The sequence below is a fragment of the Pelmatolapia mariae genome, linkage group LG18, assembly GCF_036321145.2.
Source record: "Pelmatolapia mariae isolate MD_Pm_ZW linkage group LG18, Pm_UMD_F_2, whole genome shotgun sequence".
Lineage (NCBI taxonomy): Eukaryota > Metazoa > Chordata > Actinopteri > Cichliformes > Cichlidae > Pelmatolapia > Pelmatolapia mariae.
The window spans coordinates 28822485-28843095 of NC_086243.1; the positions used below are offsets into that span (position 1 = coordinate 28822485).

The window sequence follows — 20611 nt, forward strand, 5'->3', positions numbered from 1 at the left end:
CTCCACATTTTGGACAATATTTAATCATATTTAAGGGAGACTGACAGTAGAAAAGCAGATATTAATAACAATTTCTATATTTTTTTCTTAGTATAGCCTTCCTTTAATTTCACCTAACAATCTCATCCTCACCGACAGGCCAAACTTCACTTTTGATTTTTATTCTGGAAGATTATTTTGTTTGCTTAGTTTCCATTTGTTTGGATCGAATCTCTTGCTTAAAGAAAGAGGAAAAAAACACTTAAAGTATTACTGCAACGACTGTGCCACTCTGGTAACAACCTGAGAACCCATCAGCTAGTACACTGACTTGGCGTCCAAGTGCAACGGCTAGTTTTTCAGGGCTTCAGGATACCCAAACTGCGGATAATAGAGATCTGTTCAAAACCCCCTCTTTTGTTTTGCTCTCGACATAGATAGACTGACCTGCAACCAAAGCATGCTCAAATATTTGCTTAGTTAACAGGACACAGGAAACTTCTGTATATCTATCTAATAGCTACCCCCGAAAAATCAAAACTGTTTATTTGTATTATTTTCAAATTTCTGTAAAAGATCCTCTGCCAGGTTCGATTTTAAAGTTTAACAAAGTCCCATATTAACCACCCACTGTTTGCAGAAAGCTCTTCTATGCTCCAGTTCAACCTTGACAGCTTTACTGCTTTTTGTTTTTCGTTTCAGGCAGAAAAAAAGACTCTGCAATCTTTAGAAAGCCTTCTCCCATTCAACAAAACTAAAGATAGGCAACTGTTGAAACACGCCAGATCTGGTCAGTACATTCTGGAGGCCCCTGCAGATTATGCTGATTTTGAACTGTATACACAAAGTGATGTATTAACTTCATCAAGCATTAGGATAAACTCCAGCTTCACAAAAGATTCAGACATCCGTTTGTCTGGTCGGCAAAGTGACAGCGATCTCATTTGCCACTGCTGAGCAGACAACTGCTGTATCTCCCGTAAATCTGCCTCGTGCTTTCACTCCCGACCCTGTACGCTCATTATGAGCGCTTGCTGTTTGTTAAGCATGGATGAACGCAGCCACTGTAGCAGCATGGAGGAGCTTCACCTATTAACACTTTCTCTGTCACTCATAGCTTCCACTTTTGTTTATACTGACAGTGTCAGAGTCAACCGATTTGCATAAATGGAAAACACTTTCAGTTTAAGTTGCATTGATTAATGAGACAGATTTGCCTAGAGCTACTTTTTTAAAATACAAGATAAGAGTTACTTCAACTCTTCTTACTGTTTTTCTACTTAATTCATTTACATTAAAAGTATTTTCTGTGTCTTTTTTCCATTTGGGCTCATTTGCAATGATTCAGCAGAAGAGAAATTGAAGAATTCAAAGCAAATAAACAACTGCAAAGGACAAGATGTAGGAAGATGGTCGGGTCATTTTGTTCTTTCTTGAAATTAAAACAGGCGAGCTTGGCGATTTTACCATCTGGTGCACAGAAGCCTTTCTTTGACATTAACAAACATAACCACCCATCCATCAATCACTCAAGTGCTACACAAATGCAATCCTGCACAGATGCGCACAAAGCTCTTACACACAGATAAAAATATGCTTGCTAATCTCTTGAACACACACACACACACACACACACACACGCAGTCACTTTCAAACCAGCTCAGAGCATGTTTGAGCAATAGGTTATTTAGAAACAGGGAGAATCGCAGGTTTGAGAACCAATGCACGCGTGACACGCTTTCAGAAAACATACAAGCAACAAACTGTCGAGGGGGCATTTGTCCATCTCTGTCTCCTGCTGCCTGACATTTGCAGAGACATTAAAAACCACTGATTCCAGATGATACTGCTGGCTCATGCTGACAAAACCTGGCAGGTTAGCTTAGAGAACACACACAACAAAATGCTGTAATTGCTGTAAAATGCTGCAGTTGTGACCCTATAAACATCCTTAAGCAGAAGAAACAGGGAATCGCATTGCACCTGAAAATGGCCATAAACTACAACAAGGCAGGAAATGTTATAACCAGTTGCCAATGACTGAGTACAAAAAAAAGGTCAAAATTAATTAGTTATGCCGGAACTCACCTATCGTGCGTGGCAGCATGCCTTGCCGGGGCATCAAGTTGTCATCGAGGCCCTCCAGGCCACCATACAGCGAGTGGGAGATTCGGCGCTCGTGGTCATCTAGGGAGGTGTTTAAAATCTGCTGGGGTCCCAGTGGGCTCCCTGGTGTCTCCTGAATGAAGAGGAAGCTGATGTTACATCAAAGACTAACTCCTTCCTTTGTTTGAATCACCTGTAAAGTGCTTTTATAAAGGTTAACAAAGAACAAATAATCCTTTTTAACGGGGACAGAGTGAAGTGCTAGAAGTTAAGTCTTTTTCAAAAGTGAGAGAATGATTCTGAAGGGAACTAGCATCGCTAACATTTGCTCAATAGTAATGGCTGGACACAGGGGTGGCGATCCATGCTAATGCTACCAATGTGGTAACAAGGATAAATGAGGATGGATTTCCACTCGGCTGTTGAGCCACAGGCTGTTACCGAGCTGGCGGTCCCCCGCTGGGGAAGATTAGCTTCCTAGCATCTTGACATTTCCCTTAAGACCCATGATGACACTCTTTCTTGCTGGACAAATAGACCATTTGCATGCCCCGTTACCCTTTTGCACACATCTACTGCCTGAGAAGGTGTGTGCACGTGTGTCTTTTGTCCGTTGGATCACTGAATGTACTGATGTATTGATGTTTTCGGTATGGTTTTTGCATTTCTTTCTGAAGGTGATGACAGCTCTAAAGATAACAGTCATAAATGTCAACACATATCAGGACATGACACTATCAAACTTGACTCAATACTGGGACCAAATGACTCCAATCAATGACTATGACTAGCTTGGCTGGGATTTGAGTTTGGCAGAAGGTCTTTGCCCAATGATCCCTTTCACTTCAGTGAATGGTTGTGCTGCTATAAACACTGCCAAATAGATAGGGATGTAACAGAATACTTCAGTTTATGAGAGCATACATATGGTGGTAATATTAGGATGCTGGCAAAAGTGTCATGAGGCAGATTACAGAAAAGAAGGCTCTTTGTGCAAGACTAGAAACATGTTCACATCCTGAATCACCTTTAGCTCATTGATCAAACTGCTTTTTCTTTCTTGTTAGGGATTCACTGGGGTCATTTAGACAAGACAAGTCTGTTTATGAAAAAGGAATAAATAAATAAACCCTTGCAGCAGCCCTGAACTCGATCCTGTGTTGTGAATGCAAAACGTTATTTAGCACAGAAACCTATAACTAGGGATGGGTATCGTTTAGGTTTTATCCGATACCGGTGCCAAATCGGTACTTTTGAAACGGTGCCGGTGCTTAAACGGTGCTCGAACCGGTGCTTAAAGAATGGAGAACACAAACTTCATCCAAAAACCTCTCATGTTTTTATTTTTAGCAGTCTCTTTTTTTCTGCAAAATGATAAGAACCGTAACAACATATAAACATCATCTGTGCAAAGATTTATGTTTTTAAAGTGAAACAGTGAAAAATTACAGCGCTGTCAATACATGAATATCCAGACGTTGTACAAAAATGTCCAATTCTGGCAATTGGACACCATGCCAGTTGATTTTTTTAGGTATTTAAGAGCAGACATTAATTAATTTTATTAACATTAAACTTTTAACATTAAAAATCTGTTTTTGAAGAATTAACCATACATTTACATGGTAATGGGCCTTTTCTGCCATGGAGCGCTTAATTGGCCTCTGGCCCTTTAAACTCTGAGGGGCTGTAACTTTGGTTTCTTTTGGTCAATTTGCATGATTGACACCTCTTTTTAATTGTTTGAGCCAATAGAGTCACAGTAACGATGCCACGTTCACGTTACTTCAACCAATCAGACGTTCCAAGGCCAAAACCCACGTGGGCCCAAATTTACTGCATGTGACGTCTGTCCAGTCACGTGTCTATAGGTGGGTCTAAAATGGAGGTTGTTGACGGAAAACGACTCTGATGTGGCTATGTAGGCGTGGTAACTGCTGATAATCACATGGCTACCGGCTACCGGCGAAAATAACGGAGGAAATCTGGACGGTAAGCCAATTTCTGTCTTAGCACATTTGCGCCGCTGTATGTTTTTGTGGTCTTCTTTTGCAGCTCATTCAGTGAATTTTGGTCAGAGTATGGTGAAACTTGGTGTTTGGAATTGGTGATAGCTCTGGAAGATAACCAGCTTTTCTTTAGCCGGTTACATGAAGTCTGGAGAATTTCTGGTTCGCCTTGTTTGTTTAGCGGACTTTTGCGCATTTACATAACTGCTCGTTTAATCATGGCTTGTTTTCGTTGAGTTTGGTGGTTGTAGAAATGGTTTATATGACATTTTAGCTGAGATTCAGAGGTTTCTGTGGATACCACACATGTCTGGACTTATATTTCTCACCCCGTGTTATAACCGATTAAACGTGATCTCTTCCTTTTTGCTCGCGGTACCGGGGGCGTGGGGCTTAAAGCACTTGTTGCAGGCTGCTGAGTTTGCATCTTTTGATGTGAAGTACAGCCAGACTTTTGAGCGCTTCGCCTTGGGCATTTTTAATCTGTAGCTCTGCTCTAAAAATGGTAAATGGTAAATGGCCTGCATTTGTATAGCGCTTTACTTAGTCCCTAAGGACCCCAAAGTGCTTTACACTACATTCAGTCATTCACCCATTCACACACACATTCACACACTGGTGGTGGCAAGCTACATTGTAGCCACAGCTGCCCTGGGGCGCACTGACAGAACGTACGTACCTGGGCCCGCCTACTATCCTTGTAAAGGTAAAATGATTGGCTAGAATCCAAAGTGTATGACATCTCAAGAAAAAAAAAAAGCACCGAAATAAAGCACCGAAATGTGCGCTGCTTTTCGGTCTGGTTACTACCGTTTATGTCAGAACCATAATGGCACCGGATACCGGTACCCATCCCTACCTATAACTTTCCAATAAATGTACGCAAGTAAAAATACAGCACAGGCCTGCGAAATGTAGAGTAATACAATAAGTTCACATTGGAAATAAGGCAAAATTCAAGCACCTAAAATTTAAACTCTTTTAGAGAACTTGAGTAAATTAAGAGGACCTAAACCCTGAAACCCTTAAGCAAGACACCATAATAGCTCTTGTAGAACAGTAAGAAAGTCATAGACATTTCCTTTTTAAATAACTCCTCCTGTAGAAAAAAATGTTAGTATGCCAATAAAAGTTTCTACCAGTTTTACTGCTAACACGTCTTAATTTTTCTGGATGCCTTTCTTGCACTACAAATGAAGAAAGTCATTTGCTGAACAAATTAAACAGTTTGAATGATGGCAAACATAACTAATGAAAACTTCACATGGATAAAACAAATCAACTACGGAGACCGACTCATTTCGAAGGTCGCCATATGGTGCTGTGACTGCCGGCATGCAGCTGCTCTTGACTTTAAATGAGGTAGTTAATGAATCGGGCGACTGAGGGGCCGGGGTGAAATGCCTCGGTAATAGCCGATGGGATTCGCCGTACTGAGGGCACATGGACAAATCACACCGCAGCTCATTGCATATTCAGGCTGATAATTGAACTCCTGGAAGGTCTCGATCCCTTCGGGTGCCAGCGGTGATGTGGAAGTTGGCTGGTTGGAGTTCACTGCGTTTCTATGGGGATGGAGGAAAGATCAGAAGTGGTGGAGCCTGTGATTTATGCAAAAGCAAACATTTGAGATTGATATGAGATTGACGGGGACACGGGAGGGAGAGTAAATAGAGATTTATCTGATCCCATATGTCGCTAAATGTCAAATGAGCTATAGCTCTTATCCTATAGTAATTAGGTGTTATTAGATTTTAAGTAATATTTGATTGACGGCTGGTTATGATGCGTTAATCTATACTGAGCCTATGGGGCTTCGAGCTCAGACCAGTCTCTTTGAGAAAAAGTGTATTAAATTGTTGTTTTCCTCTTCTTGTTTTCTCAGTGTCATGGACTCTATTTTTATAAATAGCTAGACACTTGGACAGCCTCAGGCCATGCCTCCAGCTCTGCATGTGAAGCAAAGATTGATGAGACTCCCAGCGCTCGAATTTTATTCATCCACCACGCTCTCTGTGAAGTCTCACTGCTTCGACATGTCGGCAACACGCACACGCGTGTGCATATACATAGGACGTCTTGGCAAACAGACACACAGAAATATCCTGGTAAATAAATGCATACGTGCATAAGCTGGATGTACAAAAGCACAAACTGCACACTTCACTACACATATATACACGCACACAGGCTGATAAAACACACACACACACACACACACACACACACAAGACACACCTCCAGGCTTAGCCTCTGCTTTCAATTACGAGGCGGACCGAGGGGAAATCAAAACTTTGACACACCAGGTTGGAAAAGGAGAGCAGAGAAGCCAGGCACTGCCAGAGGCGTACACGTGCACACGGACGTGCGCGCCCATTTGCAGACACGCAGCAGCGGTGCACACAGATTCAGCCTCAGCTTTCAAGCAGGCGACAGGCCAAGGTGTACGGAGAATGTAAAAACATGACATTGAGGGGAGGAGAAAAGTTGCGCAGCTCAGTTCGCAGCCGTGTATTTTTCCTCCACCTGCCTCGAGGGAGGCAGGAGTGAATGTGAGGGGTTGGTGAAATGCTATGACCTGACTGCTTCCTTTTATTTTATGAAATAATTAATTGATGCTTATAAGGGTATTTCCCAGTGGTTTGGCTTTGGGTTGTTATATATTTATCACAGAAAGGAACTCACAGAAATCAGGCCTAACGACTTAAGTGGCTATATTCAGAAACAGCAATGCCAAATTTTACAGGAACAAAAGCAAAAAAAAAGCACAAAAGCAACATGAAAACTGCAACTATAGATATTCTGATCTGAATACTATCAGATTGGAAAGTGAAATTTGCCCCATTAGAGTTGAAAATACTAAAAGTAAGGTTGGACTCTAGCAGACTGAAATAGCAGTTCTTTACCAAACTGCAGTCTGCATCTAAATCTGGATGTTTTGTGAATCAGCAGCAGCAGTCAAAGAACTCCCTACACTGCTTCAAAACAGAACAGCTGGTAACAAAAAAGCCCGAGCATTAATATTGAATGAACGCCACCTTCTTTTGCTCAAAAACTAATGTTGACACAGCCTTGGGCACGATGTTTCCCCACAGTTTTCCCAATGAAACTGCTCAACTCTGCAAAACTCTGAGGTTTCAACTTGTGAAAGCCAAGTCGGCTACTGCAAAAGGTCATATATGCTCAGAGTGAGCAAAAACAGTAAATTATTCTAGTTGCTGTACTAGTTGTAAAATCTTCTGATTGCATGGTTTACACAAAAGCGTGCTGGTCACAGCTATGATGCTGAACTTGAGTAGATCCCGACTAATACAGCATTCTTTAGACCAATATGAAATTTAGTCACTTAAAAATCCAAAATAAGAGCCAATGTTTTTTTTTTCCTTTCATGGGACACATGTATGGATTTCCCTAACATTTGTTATGTTTAGTTTAGTGCTGTCAGCTTTAACGCGTTAATACGGCGTTAACATGGGTAAACGCGTTAATGCTGTCATCACGATTAACGCAATTAAAATTTTAGCGCACTCAACCCATCTGGAGTGCAGAATGGACAAATCGGACAAGCTGGCCAAAATGCTCCAGATGAGTTAATTGTTAATCGCGTTAGTCGTGATGACGGCGTTAACGCGTTTAAGCTGCATTAACGCGTTAACGCCGAGTAACCCCTCACACGGACTAATCTGCATTAACTCGTTAACGGGGATTTGCCAATTTTGACGCGTTAACATGGGTCAGTTCGCGTTAAAGCATTAGCGCTGACAGCACTAGTGTAGTCATTTATGAGTCCTTACTAAGGTGAACGCTTTGAGTACTCCGGGAGAGTAGAAAAGCGCTATATAAGAATCAGCGCATTTACTAAGGTGATATGTGAATGCTGTTTTAAAAAAATAAGTTAATAACTGTTTTACAAGTTATGAATCAGTCATTTACGCTCTGCCCCCTGGTGGACAAATTAAGCAATGTCAATGGTTGAAGGGTGTTTCTTCCACCTCCACTTTTAATTTTTCAACGCTGGAAATTCTGACACTGATTTATCTCCAAACAGCCAACATCAGGCAATGTAACGGCCAATATGCTGGATACGTTCTAAAACTGAGGCTTTAAATGGGAGTCTGAGAGGGCTTAATCATCAGTAAGACACATTAGCAAAATCGGCAAAGCAGAGGTTCTAATTAAAAAGTAATGATTGTCCTGGTATATATATATATATATATATATATATAAATTCACACAGCTGAGAACCAGACATTCAAATCCATCCTTCACCTTGGTTCCTACCTCATTTCTTTTGGCAACTCGTCTTGCCACGATGAGCTGGATCATACCACGCTTGTTGCCTTCGGTTGACATGGACTTGCGTAGCGTCTCCATAGCGTCTTGGTTGGTTTTGCCCAATAGCGACTCGCCGTTGACAGCAATCAACTGGTCATTTACTCGCAGCCGCCCATCCTTTGAATAAACAACCAATTACATATGCTGTTTAAAATTTTGACACTATGGAAAAAGTGCATTGTGCATTTTTACTGACTGAACAATAAACGCTGTAAATAGACCTAAAAGCACTTACACCTCCGGTTTAACAATAACCTTGATCTAATCAGACAAACGACCTCACTCACTAAGAGGATCCTGTTTCTAGTCATGATCTAATGTCTTGGAGAAAACAGTGCTTTCAAGACCATTATCATGAGCTGTCAACACAAGCTTGTTTGTATGAAAAACAATCAAGTTGAAGGACTATTGAAACTGACTGCAGCACTACAGACAGCCATGGAAGAAAGGGTGCTTTGTGCTCATAGAGCTCATCACAGCTTAAGTGTTTCTTAGAAACAGGAAAGTCGTTTACCTCACGTTCCCTGTTAGAAGGTTTGAGTTACTTTTTAAAGTTTGGCATACCGAAAAATCACACCTAAAATATAAAAAGCTTTAAGGCAAAGACATTCTAATGTAATGTAAAGACACACAGATTTAATTTTAAACTTAATGATTCTGCCGCCAGCCAGGTGTCAGTTAGGACTTGCTGGTGTACATAACATTTAGAGTCAGATTTAACTGAATCAGCATCTTTATATTTCAATTTCAGATTAAAAAAAAACTTGCCTACATGAATGAACACCACATTTTTAATCTTTCTTCTTCATTTCCATTCAGACGCTTTATTATTCATGAGAGAGGCTACTGTACCTTGCAGGCTGCACCTCCATTTATGATGGATTTGACAAAGATGCCCAGATCTGCATGGTTTTCCTTGGAGCGGTTGCCTTTGACGCTCACACCCAACCCTGCAGAACCCGAGTCACTGAGGGGGATCTCAAAGGTCAGGAACTCTCTGGTCCCATCAGGGGTCAGGACCAACTCGTCCTCCTCTGTCTTCTGTAAGAGGCGGAGCAAAGATTGAGATACGGAGCCCAATTTACAGAGTGAAAGCAACCCGACCAGCGACTACAAAAGAACTTTTGAAAATCCGCCAAGACAGAAGCACATTTAAATACATCTAAATGCTCATACACCGTAATAAATATTTAATCATCCAAACCAAAAACATTCATGCATTTAGCCTAAGCAGTAAAGCAAACACCCCTTCAGCCTTGCCACACTTTCTCCGTCTTCTTGGGGTTAGCAAAAGTACAAAAGTTAAAAGGACATTCATTTGGCTACTTGAGGTTAATGAAAAGAACCTGCATATAATTTGCAGCAGGGCAGTTAGCAGGGAGGTAAATCAGAGTGCAAGCTCATTATCTACAACAGATTTATTAGTGTTAGACTACCAGTCTTAAGTGTTAAATCAGGTGCTTAGTATATGCAGGCAGAGACTTCTGTTGTATAATTAAGGCACACGGCTCTCATTAGTCAACACTGAACCAGATAAATTAAGGAAATATCCATTCTGACATCAAAATGGCATCTTCTAATAGTTGGGATGTGATGTGTTAGTTTTGATCTTTGGTGCCAGTGAATAAGCTGCAAGTCTGAGTAAGTTCTGCAATCCCGTCTCCTACACTGGAAGAATTTTGGAGAAGAATTGTAGCCCGCTGCGCCAAATGAGAAATGACATAACACTAACCTGCTTCCCATCCACCAACAACAAACACTGCATTAATGACTGAGTCTCTTTACCGCGCGGTTATATGAAGCTCCACAACAGCCAATATCTTGGCTAACTGAACACTTCTGTCATGTACTTGAAAGCACAGCGTGAATCAAAGCAAATGCAATTGGAGAGCATTTACTGTGAAGCATCTGCAGGTACACAACTAAGAAGTGTTCAATAACTGCAAATTTGCCAGTGCGTGTTTCTGATTAGATTACTGGGTATATACTGCATCTATATTGTGATTAATGTCAGCCTTATGAGGTGTTCAAGCTTAGTCCAATATGATTATCTCCTGTTAATTTCAAATCATTACAGCACAGATGCACTCCAGATCAACGCCACAACTACATTTAGTGTTTCAAGGACACGAAGACTCCAAATATGGCCAACAAATGTCAAGACGTACTCTTCTTAAACATCCCTGTATACTCAGGACTAAGGCCTCACCTCAGAACTAAGAGTTGTGGCTTAGATATTAAGTCACAGCTGAATGTCTCCACTAAAAATGTCTGACTAAAAGTGTTCCTATAGAAAAAAAGCACAAACCTCGCACCTGAATCACGATGCCAAGTGCGTCAAACAGGCAGTAAACTTCCCAGTAACCCTGCATGAACACAGCAGCCTAATTGACATGCTGAGTGCTCTCTCTGTCTCTCTCTCTTCCCCTCCACAACAGGTGCTTCTCTCACTCTTTCTCTAAATTCATTCTCCCTCTCTCTTCCAGCTCCAACAATAAAAAGCTATTCTCTCTTGCTTGTTATTTGACAGCTGTCCTCTGAATAGATGGGTGCGTGCACGCTAGCGCCTGGCAATTATTGTGCACGCCTAATGAATTCAATCATCGGGCTCGGTGTCAGCATGTCATTAGCTCCCTTTGTTTGCTGGGAGAGAGATGGAATTACTCTGGGTGCAACCGAGGAGGGAGAAAGAGGGATGGAGGGAGAGGCAAAGTGGCGGAGGAGGAGGGCAAAGTGAGGATGGAGTAAAAAGGATGGGGAGGGAAGGGGAGGAAGGAAGGAGGAGGAAGATAAAGGACAAGGAAGCACGAAGAGCACCGTCAGGGTGTCTGCGTGTTTCAGAAAGACAAAAGAATGCTACCTGGAAAAAAGTTGAGACAAAATTAAAAACAGAGCACGAGTCGATTTGATACGAGGCACAATTCACTGGAAGTGCTGCGGAATAATAAAGACAACAGGAATTTAATTATTTGGTGCAATTCATTCTGCTGGAATAAATTTAAGGCTAATTAAAAAGTGACTCCTGAGCTGTGAGTAAGTGAATAAGAAGAAAAGTGAAGTCAATATAGAAGTGATCTGTAAATGAGGTTTTATTTCAGGGCTGAAAATAGCCTCCTGTTCCCTTTTAGATTTAAATCTAATGGTTTGATTGAATTTAACTGCCATATTTCATACAGCGTTATGCAAAACTTACAAGATAATTGGACTGGAAAGTATATCTGGTAACCCTGAGAGCAAAAAAATGGTAACGTCGGAGATGCTCCAAAGTCTTTTCGCCTTTCCAAAACACAAAAGAGACTGGAGAGCCTTCCAGCAACGGCAGTTAGTCTGGTAGACATAGTTAAGACTGATACTGTATCCACAGATGGCAAACTCAGCTAAAAATCAATTAATTAATTAACTAATCAGTTAAGCCTGTTATTTTAAATGCTATAACTCACTGTATTTCTAGCTAATGCTGGTCTCTGTTAGCTAAAATGTGCTTGCTCATCAGCTGGTACCACCAGTTTTTGATAAAAGAGGGTAGAGGTTGCTTCAATTAATTGTACTTTTTCTTCCCTAATGGCACGGGCATGCTCCAGCCAGGATTCATCAGGATCGCTTCTGAGAGCACGAGACATTTTCTTACATGCATCGGCCTCCACAGAGTCCAAAATCCCAACCAACATTAATACAAGAACTTGTCAAAATCAGTGCTACTCTGGATGGAAATCAATGTTGTGATATTGCATATGATTAGCAAGATCATGTCACAGCAAATGCGTGCTGTCATTGAAGCTAAAGATGCTTCTAATAAAATTTTAGGGAGGGGGCTTAGTATTGTGTCTTTTTGTAGGTATTAACAGTTGTCAAACCATCGCAGGCTTATTTACAGCATTTGCAATGTTGATTTTACACATCAAATGTGCACTAGCAAAGAATTTCCACCACCAACCAACACAATTATGGTTTCATCTGGAAATATAATGAATATTATCTTTGCAAAAATGAAACCTTGGGCTTCTTTATTTTGAAGACGATGTCAAAATTTTATTTTTGCCATTTAACTTCATTGCTCTTCTTTCTGGGCCATCTTTCTGGTACCTAATGATTGATGAGACTCTCATTCAGCATGCAATATGTGCACTTCACACCACAGGGTTCAATGTGCTGTTTGAGGCAGTCACAAAGGTCAGAGCAAAACAATTAAAGACTTCCAGCAGTGTTTCAGTCTGTGCCCTGCACCTCTTTTCTTCATTACTTGGAGGAACAAATCAGAAGATTTTCTCTGATGCTCTTACTACAATCTCAAAGCTCAATTATATAATTCAGTTACTTTACACCTATAATATCAATTTTCCCTCGATCCCTGCACACTGCTGTGTGGATGCCGTCTTTCCATTGGCTGCGAGGGCAGCAGTCACAGCTTGAGCGAAGCAGTGTAAATAATGGGTTTCAGAGCGTGCCACTCACGAGGCATCCTGCGTGACAGCACTTTAACAGGCAGCGAGTGGGCCTGCCACAGATCAGGTATGGTACCATCTGTGGAGAGAAGTCTGTGAAGCTAAGATTAGCATAAACCGCCAGAGTGGCTACTTTTTTCTCTTTTTTTTGAAAGGAGCTGTGGGTCAGCCTGGGAAAAGTTCTGAAGTACATGATTTTACCACTAAGGCCAACCGTGGGCATCAAATGTGCTCCACTCCTGCTACATCCCTGTTTACAGTGTGTAAGCAAAATTATAAGTAACATTCTGATCCTTGTTTTGTTATTATGTATAACAAAGTTACAACCTTCTGATAACCTATAATCAAAATTTTAGTCATGATCCAAAATATTTATCTTAAACTGGACGCAGTGTACCAACTTTTAAATAAAGCTTAATTGTTGTTTTTCTGAGATCCTGAATTATCTAACTGATTATTATTGTTATTAAGACCAGACAGAGAAAATACACCGACAAGAAAATCAGAAGAAAAAAAACCCCACACAGGCACAGGAGGAGGCAAAGAAGGTACAAAGTGAGAGGAGCTGAATGAAGGTGATGGAAAGAAAAGTAGCGATGGGCTTGAGGAGCGATGGGGGGAAACGGAGAGGGTGAAAAGGCGAGGAGCCGAAAAGAAAAGGGTGAGAAGAATGAGAGAGTGCGAGCATGACAATGACAGAGTGAGCGAGCGAGGGAGTGTGAATGAAAGGCCGACAGAAAGGGATGAATCCATGTGGAACACAAAAGGAGAGCCGCTGCCACCTCTCTCACTGCGCGCCTGTATCTCTCACTCTCTCTGCTTCTCATATTTTTATACTGCTCTTTCACATTTATTTATTTTTTAAATCTCCATCTCCTCCCCGTTTTGTGCCACCTCCCTTCCCCAGCTCCCACGTACTTGTTCTTCCTTCGCCCATTTATTCAGCTCCTCGTTTCGGTTCCCCCTCTTATCATTTATTCCTACGAGCACACCCAACATTAAAACATCTAAATTTGAGGAGCCATCGTTTTTGCTTTTATCCTTGACACTAAAGTAGTGTTTGTGCCTCACGGAAAACGAGCTTTTCTCAAAGTACTGTGCAGAAAGATGCATTTGAAAACGTGAGCCTCAAATTTGAACTCAGTTCAGATAAACACCGCTTAAGTCTGAAAACTCTGAAATCACAGGAAAAATGCTTTTTGTCTAGTTCACAGGTGGCATCCATAAAGTAAGCAGCTCCTTCTTTCTCAGTTATCCGACTTAAGAAATGGAAGAACTTATACATGAGAACAACCACAGATTGATGGGACTGGAGTGTTTAAAGTCAGCACAGGTGATGACAGTGAGTTGGACGAGGCTTTGAGGATTAACAGGCTTTAACTCAGAGCAATAACTTTTGTTTTTTGTTAACTGCTGACCAAATTTTGGCTGTAACATAAAACTTTATAGTTTGACACTTAAAAGAAGGAAAAGATGACGCATGAGATTCTCGTCTTTAAGCCCTCTCACACACACCAGCTTTCTGAAGCATTCTGTCCCTCTCGCGTTCTCCTTTTCACTCATTCCCATCCATCCCCCCCAAACCTCTCCAGTCCAGCACATCTAATGCAAGTCTCACACCTTCAAAGCCTCTGCTCTTCTTTGTATTCTACAGTGAGTAAAACTTGAGCATTATGAGGAATCAGACTCTTTTCCCGCTTTTCCCTTCTCCGCTACGGGGCCTGGAATGATTAGCTTGACTTTGGCTGTACAAACCTGTCGATTTGATGGCATCTGGAAAAGTCAGTTGAGGGGAATTTTAAGGGGGGGGGGAAAATGAGGGCTGGAGGTGATGATTGAAAAGAGAGAGAAGTAAAAAGGGGGCAGTGAAGGGTGTAATTGGTCAAGAGAAGTCGGGCATGGAGAGCATTGTTGGCTGCCTACTGTAGCACAGTCCATCTCTGCTTATTCATACTCCAAATCTTTTCATATTCCTGACTTTCTATTGCTGCTTTAAACACTGCCATCCTCGCTTTGTTCCTGTATCTTCATCAGCGTCACTCCATCTCACCCTTTACATCCACACTATACCCAAAAAGTGCCTGACGTTTCTGCTATGATCCTTTTTTCCAGTGAAAAAAAAAAAAATGTTCATAGCCTCTTCCCTCGTCTTTCCACTCTCCTCCCCTTCTCCCACCCTCCTTTCCTGCTTCCCCCTTTTCTCCCCTCTATTCATGACTCCTACTTGTCCCCCCTCCCCCTCACCTTCTCTCTCTTCTCCCACTCTTTCTGATGCGTCTCGCTGTAGCTCCATGCTGATAAACCATGAATATCAAATACCTGTGTGATCGACGCACCCGAGGCAGGCACAGCACGGAGGAGGAGAGGAAGGCAGGTGTGTGGAGTGTGTATGTGTGTCATAGAGAAAGCCAGTGGCAGGGGGAAAGACAGAGGAAGTGTGTGTGTTAGTAAGATTTGTGTGTGTGTGAACAAAAAAAAAAAAAAAATGCTATCCTTCTATGATATGACTATGCTGATAGACACTTCCTTTACAGCATTATGGAGGCTGATATCCACACACACACACACACACACACACACACACACACACACACACACACACACACACACACACACACACACACACACACACACACACACACACACAGTTACATGTTCAACTTGCAGTCCAAAACTAATCAGCTGCCCTCTTTCTACCTCTCCCTCTCCCTCGGCCACTAGAAACCATTTATAACCTCATCCAACCCCAAGCAATTACACTAGCAGCTGCTCCCAGTCACTCTACGCCCGTGTGTGCTAGTGCGCAAATACTTATGTGCAAATGTGTAGTGGTGCGTGTGCATCTGAGGTGTTGCGTGTTTGTGTAAATCGTGCCATATGGCTCGTGCGTTTTAGAGTTTGCAATGTGCAAAAGGCTCTATGTAGCTGCATACTGTGTGTGTGTGTGTGTGTGTGTGTGTGTGTGTGTGTGTGTGTGTGTGTGTGTGTATAATGTGCTGTATGGGTGGCTGTAATGTGTGTGCGTGAGGGTACAGGCCAGGTGGCAGCTTGAAACATCACTTTAATTAAGCCAAAAAGCCTGTTCTGTGGTAGAATGGCCCTCTCTGATTGACTTGTATGTGTCACCACCGTGCCGCTGCAAAACACAGAAACACCACTGTGCCTGCTGCCACCGAGCTGCAACCATTAATCACTGCTGCTATTCTCCTGTGCTAATAATGATACAAGTTATGTAACTCCAGTAATGACTTCTTGCTACATTACAGCTAAAAAAAAACCCCACTAAGCTGCTATTTACCTGAGGTGGCGATAACACCAATATTCAGATCATGTACACTAGTAAGAGCAACAGATACCCCATCAACAGAAAAACTCCAATTTCAAAGTACATTTTAGTTTACAGGGTTAGCAAGTTATGAACTGTCCACCAGTATTTGACTTTCAATGTATTTGACTAGAAGGACAAAAATTGAAATGCAAAGATTATTTGAGGCTGAAAGCAGTACAGTTAGGTACAGTAACATATTATCTTTCAACAGACTTATTTATCTTACACAGAGACTCAGTTCATCCTCTGTCTGAAATGTGTCCTTTTAACTCTTTTAGGACAGTTTTCTTTTGATTCACTGCAAACAGGAGGTCTGAACAGGAGGTGGGTTGTCGCTTTTGAGCTCATGGAGATCCATGTTACCCGACATCATACAGAGTGCAAAAAACGGTCTGGAATAAAATGTTTAGAGCATTGTCACGTCTGAGCTTTTGGCCATTAAGGATCACCTGCACACTGAGTACACTGGGCACAGTTTTAGAGCTTTGGACAGTGGTTGAGTGGTTAGGACCTATGGAGTTTGGAAAGAAAAGCGTCTGGACTTCTTTAAGTTTCCTTGGAAACGTTTCACCGAGAAGCTTCTTCAGTTCTAAGAGCAACTGAACAAGATCCCTTCCCAGACGCCTTAACGCCCACTCACATCCTGGGCCATTTGATCTCAGTAAATCACATGATAGGGTGGGGCTAGGTTTCACCAATGGATTCACCTGAAACCTTGGCTGATTGTGATCTACACCCACTCCCATAGGGTTTGAAATCTGGGACTCTCCACCAGTTGCTCTTAGAACTGAAGAAGCTTCTCAGATGAGAGGTGAAACGTCTTTAAGAAACCTCAAGAAGTCCAGACGCTTTTCCTCCCAAGCTCTTTAGACTACAATAACCTAGATGACTGAGAACCTTCACAGACAGTGGTTAGGACCGTTGCCTCACATGTGTAGAGTGACTGGGATCAGGAATCCACTGGTCAGCCAGGAGCTTCCTGTGTGGAGCTTTCATGCTCTCTCGCTGAGTACTTCAGCTTCCTCCCACAGTATGTTAGATTAATTGGTGATTCTAAATTGGGCATAGGTGTGATTGTGATCATGAATGACTGTCAGTCACTCTGTGTTAGCCCTTTTGTTCCGCCTATCACCCTCAGGCTTCAGCGTCCCCACTGTTGAATACATATAAATAATAGGAAAAGCACAATAGGTACTGCTTTAAAGTCGGGCTTTGTTTTATTAGTTATGCTTGCTTTGTACAAAGACACCAGCATTTTAGACTTTAAATAAGAATACTTGTCACTGATATTGCCAGATAGATTTATGCTGACGTAGGCCATCAGACAGGCAGCAGCAATAACCAGCCACCTAATGTGGAAAATGCAGAGTGAGGAATATCAGATCAGATCTTTTGAGATAGAGATATGATGCAATTATTACCCAAGTCAGTAGAGCTGACTCGTGGCTATAAAAACTACTTAACAGTGCTAGTTTCTCCAAAGGTTGAATCTGAATGCCTGCCATGGAGTCTGCAGTTATGATCCAGAAATATGTGAGATAATTTCATTAACTTCCTGGAATGAAAACTTTGTTGACTATGCATTCTCTTTCAGTTTATCAAAAATGAATTACGACCCCATATTCCACCGTTGACAGCATTTATTGCTTAACAAATAAACTGTGCACAGTTGTTTAAATGAAATATGGCGTAATGTTTGTTATATTTTTGCAAAACCTTAGATGAGTCCAAAAAAAAACCCGGACACGTTCGGTACTTTACTTCATGTAACAACTGCTATATCGGGTGCTGTGTGTTACGAAGCGTTGAAACAAAGAGCAGAACACAGAAGCTTTGATGCATCATGCGCTCACAGTTTTCACCGACTGACCTTGTTATTACGAGCTGCAAATGAAACGATGTTGCACTAATGCATGGCTTTGGTTTGTCATGCAAGTTGTAGTTTAAAAACAAAAATACAAACCCTCCCACACACCCGCACCACACTTCTGACCTCCTCACAGACAAATACAGTATAATACTGCCAAATTTTTCTGTAAATATATGCCGTGTCATGGGCGGCCAACGCACATCGTATGCTGAATGCTTTATCACGCTGTGAAAAAATCCTTCATCATTACACCAAAATGTGCTAACAAATTACCATTTCATAACAGCTTTGTGTGCAGAGAGAAACATTCACATGTGATAGATAGCATCTTGGCACGGCGCTGCTGTAGCATTACTGCTGCTCCTGCTGATGGCTTTTCAATATAGCATTGCAGTAATTTTCCATAAGCCAGTATGACTAATGGCATAAACAATGGAGCTGAATGTTCACGTTATGGGCCCATTATGAAACTATCAGAGCAGGCATGTAAAGACGGATGCCTTTGATCAGCACTCTATTGTAGCAGCCAGGTGCAGAGAAGAGGATTTAAGTCTTAAAGTGTGTCTTAAGTGTGCGTGTGTGAGGCAGAGAGAGAGGAAGGGGGGGAGTGAAATAAAGAAAAGGAGAACTAACAAAGACAGAGACAGGAGACGAAACAATGAAAACTGAAGAGAAGAAGGGGGCGAGGAAGAGACAGAAGAGAAAACCCAACAAAGTCTTTTGTTTTTACAGACCATTGGGAAAGCAATGGATTGCTTAAATGACTCCCAGTCTATTTGTGCAGCCACCAAAAGTATCTCATTTGCCTTTCATGCCTTTTTTCCCCCCTATACAGCACATAATAGCCCACGCTGGTGATGTCATGCAGCAGTTACCTCTATCAGCCAATGGTGTTTCCCGGCTGTCACAGGCTGCCGTGGATGCTAAAGGGAGCAGTCAAAGTCAACAGGTTAGACACAGAAGCCCCTTAGACATGGACCACTTACTGACTCCAAGACACTACTTGCAATAAAGAACCTATTTGGCCAGAAAGTTTAAAGTGACTTGGCCAAATATGTAACAAAGAGGGTCATGGGCACTAATGCCATGGATGAACTGCTAAAAGAAACAGAGTCTCCTTAATCATTGGCCATTTTTATTGCAATGATGGAGAGCACGTTGGCTTTACCGCGTAAAAAAACAGAACAAAACAACTAAAAGTTTTAGCCAACCTCTAAAGCACTACTGTAAAATCGTGTGTGATTTTTGGGTCATTGGACCGATTTCATAAAGCGAGTGCTTTTTCCACTTCACTTGCTGCATTTTGTCTGCCGTGTAACCCTTGACAGAGCTCTCTCAAAGGATGAGTCATGCTGTGCCAGCTTCCAAAAACCCAGCTGAGTGCCGGCAAAGCCGCGGATCTAAAAGCTGTCTACATAGTAAGTTTTGTTAGCTTTTTTAACGCTACTAACTGCACTGTAGAGATGCATAACAGAATCGTTTTTTCAAAAAGTTAAAGAAAATCAACAGATATAATTAAGCTCCCCATGCGGCGCGCTGAGCCTGCTTTTTACTTACTGCTAAAGAAGTGAAAGCTTTAGATTTGTTTTAATTAAATGCTTTTCAACTTTGGACAGTTGGCTGAACAAAATTAATGATTTGAGAGTGATTTGAATTTTCACAATGTTCTATAGTTGTTTTTATTATGTGGTCACTTAAGAAAAATAATACGAGAATGAAGACAATAATAACGAGCTGCTGTCCCAGGGGCACTGCTGTTATCCCGCCTTTTCCACTGGAAAGCTATCTAATACTTGCATGTCCATTAAAAGATGTTCTTTCGGACCCACTCCCTGCCCCTTACACCATCATGGTGCCTCTGCTATTGTTGCTGTTATTGGCAGTGAGATGTTTAAAATGAGGCGCCTGACAACAGATAACATCTGAAAGGCACTGAATCCATTATGGCGGTTGATGTTCCGGGAAAGGGTAAGGAGAAGGCTCATCTGGAGGTTTGGAGTTTGGAAAGCAGGAAAGAAGGGAGTTGAAAAGAGAAAACGGGAGCGAGAGGAGACAGCAGGACTGTGGTGCTTTTTCTTATCCGTCTGGCTCCGGTTCACATCGATCTTTAGGGTGGGAAACATCCAAAATTGAGGAAATGGATATTATTTTCTTGCATTAAAGACGCAAATTGCAATATTGCTACATTATATATATATAAATAATTAGGCTAGCATCAATTCCTATAAAGATAGAGTCAGAAAGAGACAAAACCACATGAAACTGCTACACAAACCACACAGACCACCTGGATTGTTCTTTACATTACTGAGAAAAAAGAAATGTGAGTAAAAGGCAAAAGCAAAGCAATTAATTCCCAATAAATATTCCAAACGTTTAAACTTATAGTGCACTTTTGGAAGGAAAACAGCACAATGCTTCCAAGGATGGGCTTATACAATTCCTACTTCGAAACGTGACATTGAAATGGCAGTGGTGTTTATCTGCACTTATTCTAATGCTTCTGGAATGATACGCGTCATCTTTTCTGCACATGTGCACA

The 20611-nt window shown here is 41.7% G+C and overlaps 1 protein-coding gene across 5 annotated transcripts in view; it reads right to left on the bottom strand.

The window, feature by feature from the left end:
* pard3ab (par-3 family cell polarity regulator alpha, b) overlaps positions 1-20611 on the bottom strand; it is a 238652-nt gene that overhangs the window by 94028 nt on the left and 124013 nt on the right. For 3 of the 5 annotated variants that reach the window (XM_063462889.1, XM_063462888.1, XM_063462893.1), the window contains 4 exons: positions 18945-18992; positions 9282-9470; positions 8376-8546; positions 2068-2218 (listed from right to left, as the gene is read on the bottom strand). In XM_063462889.1, coding sequence (XP_063318959.1) covers positions 2068-2218; positions 8376-8546; positions 9282-9470; positions 18945-18992 — 559 coding nt within the window. The remainder of the gene's footprint in view (positions 1-2067; positions 2219-8375; positions 8547-9281; positions 9471-18944; positions 18993-20611) is intronic. The other 2 variants (XM_063462892.1, XM_063462891.1) reach the window with 1 other exon arrangement.